Source organism: Camelus ferus, chromosome 9 (assembly GCF_009834535.1).
Source record: "Camelus ferus isolate YT-003-E chromosome 9, BCGSAC_Cfer_1.0, whole genome shotgun sequence".
Lineage (NCBI taxonomy): Eukaryota > Metazoa > Chordata > Mammalia > Artiodactyla > Camelidae > Camelus > Camelus ferus.
The window spans coordinates 9,379,131-9,389,579 of NC_045704.1; the positions used below are offsets into that span (position 1 = coordinate 9,379,131).

The 10,449-nt window shown below is 60.4% G+C and overlaps 1 protein-coding gene across 3 annotated transcripts; it reads right to left on the minus strand.

Moving 5' to 3' along the window:
- Positions 1 to 209: 209 nt before the first annotated feature.
- Positions 210 to 8,070, minus strand: KMT5C (lysine methyltransferase 5C). 3 transcript variants are annotated; one of them, XM_032487762.1, is made up of 9 exons: positions 7,858 to 8,050; positions 5,909 to 6,153; positions 5,564 to 5,729; positions 5,085 to 5,194; positions 4,025 to 4,188; positions 3,844 to 3,863; positions 1,953 to 2,089; positions 1,689 to 1,849; positions 210 to 1,415 (listed from the first exon to the last, which is right to left on the minus strand). In XM_032487762.1, the coding sequence occupies exons 1-9, from the start codon at positions 8,005 to 8,007 to the stop codon at positions 913 to 915; spliced, it is 1,656 nt and encodes a 551-aa protein (XP_032343653.1). In that variant the 5' UTR covers positions 8,008 to 8,050; the 3' UTR covers positions 210 to 912. The 3 variants fall into 3 exon arrangements, with proteins under 3 accessions (XP_032343653.1, XP_032343652.1, XP_032343654.1); XM_032487761.1 differs by having other exon boundaries at positions 1,689 to 2,089; positions 7,858 to 8,070; XM_032487763.1 differs by lacking the exon at positions 7,858 to 8,050 and adding an exon at positions 6,904 to 7,745 and having other exon boundaries at positions 1,689 to 2,089.
- Between the last annotated feature and the right edge of the window lie 2,379 nt (positions 8,071 to 10,449).

Consider the following 10,449-nt stretch of genomic DNA (forward strand, 5'->3'; position numbering starts at 1 on the left):
AGCGTTCTTCATGAGCATAACCTGTGCCGTAGTATGATTCTTGTCTCTGTCATCCTCAGAGTCCACTGCCCTCTCACCATCCCAAAGCTTTCAGGGCCCAAAGCCTGGGCTGCCTCCCCCGAATCTGGTCTCCCCAGTGAGGTGGAGAGTCTCACCCTCACAATGGACAACTCCTCAAAACATAAATCAAAATGAAAGGCTTCCAGGGGTGATGCTTATAACAAGGTTTTAATAAAATAAAATAAAAAGTTCAAGTGCTTCCAACCCCCCAACATATCCCATTCCGGTGTGGGGGAGGGGAGGGAGCCCCCACACCCCAGTAGCACCAGGGATAGCACCATGAGAAAGATGAGGTCGCACCCGGCCTCCCTGAGACCCACGAGGGTGGTGAGGGTGGTGAGGGCGTGCCCCGGCCAGCCCTCAACTCGCCCCCACCTCAGACAGTCACAGAGCTGAGGACACACCAACGCCCCTCTGTAGGGCAGCGTCTAGAAGCGCCACCCTCGAGTCAGTTCCACCTCCTTCCTCCCGAGGCCTGGGCTTCTGTGGAGAAGCCATAGGGTGGCCCCCGCCCCTTATGGCTTTGCTCCCTGGGCAGAAGAAGGTGGGTGGGGAAGGAAGGGAACAGCTCCTTCAGCCCTGGGGCTGGAGCTGGGGTGGGAGCACAACGGCCAGGGCTCCCTGCTGGGGTGGGGGTGGCTCAGGGGTCAGCAGTCACAAAGGGTCAGGGGTCAGATCCTTGGGGGTGTCCAAACCAACCCTCCCCTGGGTCAGAGCTGTGCTAGGATTGAGAGTCAGCTCCCTTCCAGAGGTCCAAGAGCTCCTTTTGGAGATGAGTTCTCGAGAACTCGGAGTGGAAGGGACCAGGAGGGATGCCCTCCCCTCCCGGCCTGGGCCTCCCTGTCTAGCCCATCATGGCCCATCACTGTTGACATCCAGGTCAATGGAGCCGTGACTGACCACCAGCCGCAGGCGTTTGGGTGGGGAGAAGGGGGCGAAGGCAAGGGCCTGCTTGGGGATGGGGAAGGGGCCTGGGGTCCCGGTGGCAGGGGCTGGGATGGCAGCAGCAGGAGGGGCTGGGGCCACACGGCTCAGGTCCACACGAACCACGTAAGGCAGCCCATAGCGCCGGGCCCAGTGCCAGTCCTGCTGAGGGGCCCACCGGTCGCGAGGGGCTGGACCCAGGGCCACCAGGGCCTCCGCCCGCAGGCAGCAGTGGGGGCCACAGCCTCCCCACCGGTGCAGGGAGATGCGGGCAGCACGGAGAACAGGGGGTGCTGGGGGCCGCCGGGGCTGGGGGCGTCGGCGCCTCCTGGGACGCACCCGGAGCTGGGGCTGAGGAAGCCACTGGAGCCAGAGGGGCGAGGCATCGGGGCGGGTGCTGCAGGGCAGGGGGCGCAGGGGCTGGCAGGCAGCTGTGGAGGCCCGGGGGAGGGGGAGAGGGGAGAGAAAGGGGCAGCCAGTGTGAGCAGGGCCCCTGCAAAGGGGGACAGCTTCTGCTCAGGCCAGTGGCCACCCAGTGCTCCTCAGAGGGGGATGGATGAAGAGTGATGCTCAGGAGTGAGGCCCGGTCAGGGGGACGGAGGGAGGGAGGGAGGGAGGTGAGGAGGAGGCAGGATAGGAATAGGGTAGAGAAGGGGCTGGGGGTGGAGACAGACCAACAGGCCAGGGCACCTGCCCGTGCTCACCGCAGAAAAGGTCCCGGCGCAGCGGGGGTGGGTGGGCACAGGCCCGAGGGCCACCCAGGCCACGCTGCAGCCGCCGCTTGGTCTCCCGGAGCTCGTACTTGTCCAGGGACCGAGGTGGCAGGGGCTCTCTGGGCCGCAGTCGGAAGGCCCCCTCGCCTCTCCTGGGGGCAGGAGGAAGGTGAGGGGGAGGGAGGGACGGGCCCTGAGGACACATCCCCGGTCCCCAAGATCCTGACCGTGTCCCTTCCTGCGGGCCGTCCCCACCTCTCGCAGGTGTAGCATTCACAGTGCTCATTCTTTTCACCGAAGAAGCCTTCGCCATAGAAGCAGGTCACCTCGTCCCCTGGCTCAATGTCCCGGAGCACCTTCACGCAGGCCGCGTTCCCATCTGCAGGTACAAACTGGGGGCCAGGAGGCTCAGTGCCCTGCCCTGGGGGCAGCCCAGCTTCACCCTGCCTGGCCTGCCACCCTGGCCCCAAGAGTCTGCTCCTGGGGACAGGCAGTGGCCGAGAGCCCCAGGCAGCACCCTGTCCAGGGCCTGTCCTCTGCACGCCCTCCCTGACCCTCCACCCATCTTGCTGGCCCCCACCCTCCCTGCAGGATGATGATGTAACCGGGCCCTGGCAGTGCACAGGGACCGCTCCCTCCGCTCCCTCCAGCACTCTTCCTTGGGCTCCTGTGACACACCCTACCCCTCCACGCACCCTGCCAGCCTGCACCTCAGTGGCCGAGGTCCAAGCTCTGCCTGGCTCTGCCACATCCCCTTCCCGAGGCCTGTGTCACATTCAGAATTATTGCCCCACGGGCCCCTCTGGCTTGCCTGCTCCTGCCTCCAAGTTCCCAGTCTGGGAGAGGCAGGAATCCCATCCGTCTGTCCGTCTGTCCATTCTAGCCTGACACACACCTTGGCCGCCTGCCTGCTTGACGCCAGCACAATTGGCCAGCACCTCCTGAGTGCATGGTGTCTCACGTCCTCGTCCTCTATCCCCGAGACCCTAGCGGGAGCCAGCCCCTCGTCGTCTCTCATGCTGCTCCACCCAGTGCCCTGCCTCCAGTCCCTCCCCTCTGCACACAGCCCCCAGGACAGCAGGTTCCCTCACCCAGTGGGAGCCTCCAGGGGGCAGACTCCAGCTCACTCAGCATACGAAGCAGCAGCTACCCTGCCTTCTGGCCCCCAAGCCCTCCAGTCCGGCCTGCATCCTGTCCAGGATGCCCTAACGTGCCCCCATTTGCCCTCAACACCTAGAAGAATCCTACTCTCCCTTCGACGCCCGGCTCTGGCATCTTCTGTGCAGCCTCCTGGTTCCACACCACGAGGTGCCTAGCAACTGGCTCATGAAGCCCCCCTGGCTCTCTCTCCTACCCAGTGTCCGCAGCCTGAAACCCACGTAATGGACCGTAGAGTCACAGGACACTGACACACACCTAGCCCTCACAACTGCCCCAGGAGGCAAGTTCTCACCGTTTCCCACCTGGGAAGAGAGACAAGAGCCTGGGGCAGCAGAGCCAGGACTCAAACCCTTGTCACATCTCGGGGCTCCAGCAGGCAGCCCGGTGAGGCCCACGCCTGGCAGGGTGCGCATGTAAGGCCTTACCAGGGCCACCTTCCTTCCATTCCCCTCTCCTGTGCTCCATACACAGAACCAGCAGTGGCTTCTCCCCCACCTTGCCTCCTCGGCCTCCCAGAGCCTCTTATGAGGAAGAGTCCTCATCCTCCAGGGCAGGGCTCTCTCTGCCCTCACCCCAGGGGACACCAACTGGCAGGCTCCTGCCCCAGGGCCCTCCCTTCTGTCTCCTGCTCTCACAGCTGCAGTGGGCGTCTCCCTGGGAGGCTAGCAGCTCCAGGCGCAGGGGCACTTTCTGTCTCCCCATCGCCCCACACTGCCCCCTCAAACTGGCCCAGCCGGAGCTCAGGTTCAGAGAGGGAAAAATGCTGCCAGCAGGTGGCAACCTGGGTTCTAGTGTGACTCTGCCTGCAGTCCCTTCCTCCATCCCTGACGACCACAGGCGCAAACACCAGCTCTGCCCAGCCCAGAGAGGGGCATCCAGGGGTGGGAAACCCATTTGTCAGGTGGGGAGAGCCTGTTTCTGGCTATTCTTGGGCCAGAAAGCCCCTCCCATGTGCCCATTCCTCTGGGAGGGTCCCAGGTCTTACCTTGCAGTTGGGTTTGCAGTCTGGAGCCAGTTGAGGGGTAGGGGGAGTGGAGAGCAGAGAGTCAGGTCAGCGGAGCCAGAGAGCAGGGGGGCCACACCTCCTCCCTGCCCCACTCTCGCCCCTCCCAGGCCCCGCCCCACCGCGACGTTGGCCCTGCCTTCATCCCCCTCCCCACCCCCACCGTGGTTGATGAAGGCAGCAGGGCCAAGCCACAGCTGAGCGCTGCGCTTTCGAGTCGAGTACATGATGCTGAAGTCGTTCTCCCCGGCCCTCAGCAGCCCCTCGTCGGCCTCCCGCAGCTCCGCGATGCAGCCCACCAGCAGCTCCAGCTTTTCGTTCTTCTTCCTGCCAAGAGGCCAGGCCGCGGGTCTGTGAGCCGTGCCTCCCTGACCACCGGCACCTCCCGGACCACCAGCGCTGGGGACAACAGTGGCCTCTCATCCTAGGCCTCCTGCGGGCAGAATCAATGGGGCAGTGCCGGCCACCGCGTTTCACCTTCCAAATGTCTCAAACTCACGCACCATTGCATCTACACTGGCCTGAGTGGGCTTCCCTGCTCCACTAGGGCAGGTAATGGCACCCTCCCATGTTCAGCAGGTGCCAGATCCCGCATCCTCCCCACCTGGCCTCCCCACTGCCTCGGGCCTCCCTCAGTCCAGTGCTTCTGCCCAGAAGCCCCCCGCAGGCGCCCCTGTGCTCTTCCCTAGATCCTTCAGTTCGTCCTTCGGGTCTCAGCCTAGGCCTGGATCCCAAGAACACCCAGAATTCCTGGGCAGGCTCAGGAAGCACTGAGCAGCCAGGGTTGGCCCTCCATGTTTATTCCACTACCCACTGCCTTCCTGCTAGACTGAGCCATGGGCAGGGTCCATCTTGCTGCTTGGCAGGGGCTCAGATGGGGATGAAGAAAGGACAGCACAGTCCTGGGCACAAAGCCAGTCCTTTCCCAGCAGCCCCAGGGACCCTGGCTCACAATGAGATGTCATCTCCCAGCAGGGCTGTGGTGGGCAAGGAGGGTCTTGTAGGCCAAGCTGGGCCTCCTTCCTCTCATTGGAAACCACCTCTTCCTAGCCCAGGAACACAGACATCTTCATGGCCTCCAAGTCGCCAGAGGTTTCTCCCTTGTCCCCTCAGCACCTGGCCTCCTCCAGAAGGCACTAGGGGTTCCCTCTCCCAGCAGCCCCCAGGGAGGGATGCCTCCCTATCAGGCCTGGGGCCCTGGGCTGTGAGTTCTGCCCTCTTACCAAGCTCGGGTAGACACAATCTTGGCTCCATTTGTCTCCATGGAATAACGGGTACAGGGCAAGATGGTGAAGCCGCTTTCAGGCAGGAAGGCGCGGAGGTAGCGATAGATCTGGGGGAGGTGAGGGGGTGGGCGGGGTGAGGAGGCAGGGTAGGGTCATTCTCCGCCCTCTCTCTCCTGGGTTCTAGTTCTGCTCTGCCACTGACTCGCTGTGTGGTCTCGGGGAACTCACTTCCCCTCTTGGGGCCTCAGTTTCCTCATCTGTCAAATGAAGAGGTTGGACTCCATCGCAGAGGGCCCCCCAACTCTCCCTTCCTAGGATTCTCTGAGCCTTGCCTCAGATGGTCCCAATGGCTAGGAAGTCAGGGAGTCCCAAGGGGCTGTGCTGAGGGTCTTCCCCCAATGGCGGAGGACCCAGGATAGGTGAGGTGACATGGAGAACACGCGGGCCGCGGGGAGGAAAGGGAAGGGCTCCCTCACGTGGGTCTTGAGGGCAGCCTCCTGCCGCGGGCCCCGGCTCTGGAAGTAGTGGGCCATCCAGCCTCCCAGCGTCAGGGCCCGGTACGCAGCCTCCAGGTCCCGCTGCCTCAGGAAGGCCTCCAGAGCTGAGCGCAGGTGGTGCTGTCGCCTCAGGGGGGGCACGGGGCTGGGGGAGAGGGCACGCCTGGGTCCCAGGGCCTTGGCCTATTCCCTCCGGGCCTTCCCGGGCCCCACCCTCACCCCTGCTCAGAGCTGAGAGGAGGATGGGGCTGAGGGGTGGCGTGGGAGGGAAGGGGTCCCGAGCCTTCCATGAGCCCCCATCCGCCCTCCTCCAGGTCGCCTCACCTGACATTCATCTTATGGGTGCGGAAGCCGAGGTAGGGGTCCAGGACGAGGCTGGTGGCAAGGTCGTCGTTCTCACACAGTTCTCTGGCTGTCACTCTGTCGGGCCCCATGGTGCCCCATGCACCATGCTGCCTGCGGCGGAGAGTGGAGAGTGCAGGGCAGGGGCGCCGGCGCCCTGGGCGTGTGCTTGCTCGGTGCCACTTATAAGCTGTATGGGACTTTAGCAAGGCCTTGGGTCTCCTCATCTATAAAGCAGGGAGAAGAGCAATACTGACTTCACAGGGCTCTCACTGAAGATGAAATGCAACAGGTGCTTCCGACAACAGGGAAGCCCCCAGAGAAAGGCCAGCCGCCATCCTCAGCATCTGCATCTCTTCAGGCTCTTGAGTGCAGACCCAGATCCTCCAACCACATATGACCCCGTCCATGTGCACACACACACACCTCACTGACCCATTGTGCATAAACAGATTCCCTAAGACCCTCACACACATCACAGACCACACAAAGGCACACGCACACACGCACACGCACACACGCACACGCACCCAGGGAAGGCTGATTAACTGGCAGTCTGAGATAACCCTAAAGGATTACTCCTTCAGGAGGTGGAAGTCAGGGGGCACCCAGCTCCACCTCTGGCCCTCACCAAGGATAAAGCCAAGGGGTCCTGCCCTGCTGGAACTGCCTGTTCTTCTGCCCACCCCCACTCTCTCCTGGCCTTGGCCTCCACCCCCCTCCCCAGCAGCCCTTGGGAGTCCTCAGAAGGCTCTGGGTGAAACCCCAGGCAGTCTGGAGGAGGGGTGAGGGGAGGGAGAGCAGAGGAAGGATCCCAGCACCTGCTCCCTCTCCAAGGATTGCGGGGGAGGGAGGAGCACAGAGGACAAAGCGGGGGAGGGGGGAGAGAGAAGGAACGGTAGGGAGAGGCAAAAGAGGCCCACGAAAAAGAGGAGAAAGAAGAGGACTAGCTAAAGAAACAAAACAAGCCTCCTAACCCCGACTGCAGAGGGCCTTCTGGGCACCCACAGCACAGTGCTTCAGGGAGAGTCGATGGGGACAGCAAGGAGAGGAGAGCTGAAAAGATCAAGAGCTGGAGGGGCTGGGAAAGGGGTTCGAGAAGGTAGGAAGGCTGGGGATAAATAAAGAGGGGCGCTGCGGGAGGGCGCTGGGACAGACGCAAGCTGCAGAGGGGCATGTAGGTAAAAAAACAGAAAAATAGACACCACAGGGAGGGAGCTGGGGCAGGTGGAAGGGCCGGCGGTGCCTGCAGGGGAGACAGAGGGGTCTGCGGGAAGGCTCGGGGACCCAGGGAGGACCCCAGGAAAGCCAGCAGGGAGACTAGGGGTCCAGCGAAAGCAGAAGAGAACCTCGAGGTCCAGGGAAGGTCCTAAGAATAAGAAGGCAGAGGGGGGCCTAGGGTCCAGAACAGGGCTTGGAGAAGAAAAGAGGGACAGAGGAAGTCATGGGAATCCAGGAAGGAGCTTAGAAGAGCCGAGAGGAGAGAGCCTGGGCTCCAGCGAGGGAGCTGAGTAGGCAGTGACGATCCAGGGGAAAAGCCTGAGGTCCAGGGGGAAACTGAGGGAAGCAGACAGGGGTCTGGGGAAGGCCTGAAGGGTCCCAGGAACCTGGGTCGGCAGTGAGAGTGCAGGGGAAGCGCCTAAGGACCAGGGAGGGGAGTGGAGAGTCAGAGGGCGAGCTGAGGGTCCAGGGACACGAGAGAGGGGCCAGGGGAGGCCGGGAGTGCGGAGAGGGGCCTGGGTCTGGAAGCACAGGCTGTGCGCCGAGTGCAGCCTGAGGTTCGCTGAAGGGCCAGGAGACGTGGGCGCCTGGACACGAGGAGGGGCCGGGGGGGCGGGGGACAGTCGGGGCTGGGGACGACCGGGAGCCAAGGCGGCGCGGGGCGGGGGCCGAGAGGGGGCTCAGAGGTCAAGCCCCGCGCCGCCCCTCACCCGCTTCTCCTCCTCCTCCTCCTCCTCAGGCGCCCGCGCCGCCGCTGCCACCACCTCCCACTGCCTTCTCCAGCTCTCGTCAGACACGGTCGTCGCGCCTCCTGTCTGCCCCGCCAGGCCCGCCCAGACACGGCGACTGCGGCATCTCATTGGTCAAGGTCGCCGCCACTCCTCAGTTGCTATGAAGCTCACGCCACTCCCATTGGCCAAGCTCTGCTCTGCCCCTCCCTGCCTGCCCCCCAGTCAGTGCCCCTACAAAACCCCGCCACACCCGCGCTCCAGCGAGCGCCGCCAAGTGCGGCCAGTGGCTGCCGCAGCTGTCCTTCTGCCGCTGTCATGGAGACGTGTCCCCGCCCACGACCCGAAGTCAACGCCCTCATTGGCCGAAAGCGCCGTCGCTCCGGGCGAAACTCGGGTTTGGGTCGGGTTCTTCAGGTCCAAGTGGAAAGAGGGCGGGTTCCGCCGGCTCCAGAGCCTGTATGTGATTGGCTGGTCTTTGAACGATTTATCCTTCCATTGGCTAGGGTTTCCGACTGTCACCGTAGAGTCGCGACTTCTCTAGTCTCTGGAGAAACCTTCTGCCACCCTAGCAAGAAAGCAGGGGAGGGCGGGAGTGGGTGAATGCGCGCGCACCTCTCCCCTGCCGACCCCCGGGGCCCGGTGAGGCCTGCGGTTGCCAAGGCAACAAAACTTTATTGACAACCCTGCTCGGTACAAAGGGCTCTTCACTCTCTCTCCCTTCCTCCTAGACCACCTCCTCTTTCCCCAAATACCCCATTTAATTTCGGGAAGTACCCACAATAACACTCCCTCTATCAGAAAGAGGGAGATTGGGAGGTAGGGGCTTGGAGAAAGCCTTGACTCGTGGGGTGCTCCCATGGGGGCACCTTGGCCCCAAGTTGGTGGGATCACCACCCACCTCCGACCCCGCTCCAATCCTAGAGGCAAACATAATTAGCAATTAATCATAATTAACCCCAGAATAATCAGCTCCGCGCTTGGAGCAGGTGGTCTTTGTTTTGTTGACTACTATGTATCTTGTGTGCTCGGAACAATACGTGGCACGGAGTAGGTTCTTCGTTAATTTGTGCTGAAGGAGTGAACGTCTGAAGCTGACAGTTTCTGCAAACCGTCTCTCTGTGACGTTGGAGAAGTGGCTTGCCCTCTCTGGGCCTCAGATGCGCATCTATAAAACAAGGACCACACTGGTCCCTCTCTGAGGAGTCCTCCTAAGTGTCCTTTATCTTGCTTCCAGACTCCCACCCTCTGTTCATACTACTCCTTCCGCAACTGAGACTACCCCCAGGTCGGAGACACCCCCAACCCAGGCACTCCTCCTCCATAACGGTGGCTACAGCTCCGGAGGAAGGAAAGCGTCACCTAGAGACAGGGAGCCAGTAAGCAGAAAGGACCCTGTAAAAATCTCAACCCTCTGGAAAAGTCCTATCAGTATGTCTGACTGTTAAAAAAGAGTCAGCTCTTCTACCGGTGGGTGTACACCCTAGAGAAACTCCAAAATGTTAAGAAAAAGATAAGCACAAGAATGCTTGCCTCAAGTGGTGTTTGCAACGGTGAAAAACTGGAAAGGGCTTAAATGTCCACCACGCAAGACGTGAATAAATGGATCGTGCCATATTCACACCATACATCAGTGAATGGCTGAACCAGCGCTCCATATATCAACGTGGGCAACCCCAAAGCATGTTCCTAGTTGCAGAAGTCTACTTAGTGGAATGCACGAACCTTTAAAACACACAAAAACAGAGGCTGCATGTGGACACACGTTGTAATCGTACACAAACGTGCATGAGATATAGCACAGGGAGGGAGAGCCCCAGTGGCGACCCCTGGGGGCGGGGCGGAAGGAATGCAATCAGGAAAGCTACTCAGGACATTGTCATTTGTAATTTTTTTTTTTTAAAACCAGAGGTGGAAACCATGAGTTCATTGTATTCACTATCTCTTCTTTCTCTATGTGTCAGAAATATTTTATAATAAAAATAAAATTTTGACCCACCAATTCCACTTCCAGGGTTTTTTTCTAAAGAAATAACTGAACAAACGTTTAAAAATATTTGTATTTAAAGATGTTTGTCTCAGCACTGTTGAAAAAGCAGAAAAGTAGGAAAAGCCCTCATCTTCAACACTAGGAGATTGACTGGATCAATTACAGCATATCCACAAGCTCGGAATCACAACAGCACCTCACAGTTACTGAGCTCTCAAGACACGCCAGTCACTTTGCAAATAGCCCTGTGAGGAAGGGGCTGTTATTATCCTCGTTTTGCAGATGAGCACAGTGAGGCTTACAGAGGGGATGTAACTGGCCAGCAGAATACAGAGCTTGTACTCTTAACCCCTGGGCTACACCGGATAGGATCCAGCTGGTTCTTCACCCACAGGTGGCATGTCAGAAAGGAATGATGCCCTGACATGTGCTATAATACAGATGAACCTTAAAAACATCGTGCTAGGTAAAAGGAGCCAGACACAAAAAGTCACATACAGACTGACTTCATTTCTATGAAATACCCAGAATAGGTAAATCCAGAGAGACAGAAAACATATTCATGATTGCTACAGGCTGGGGGA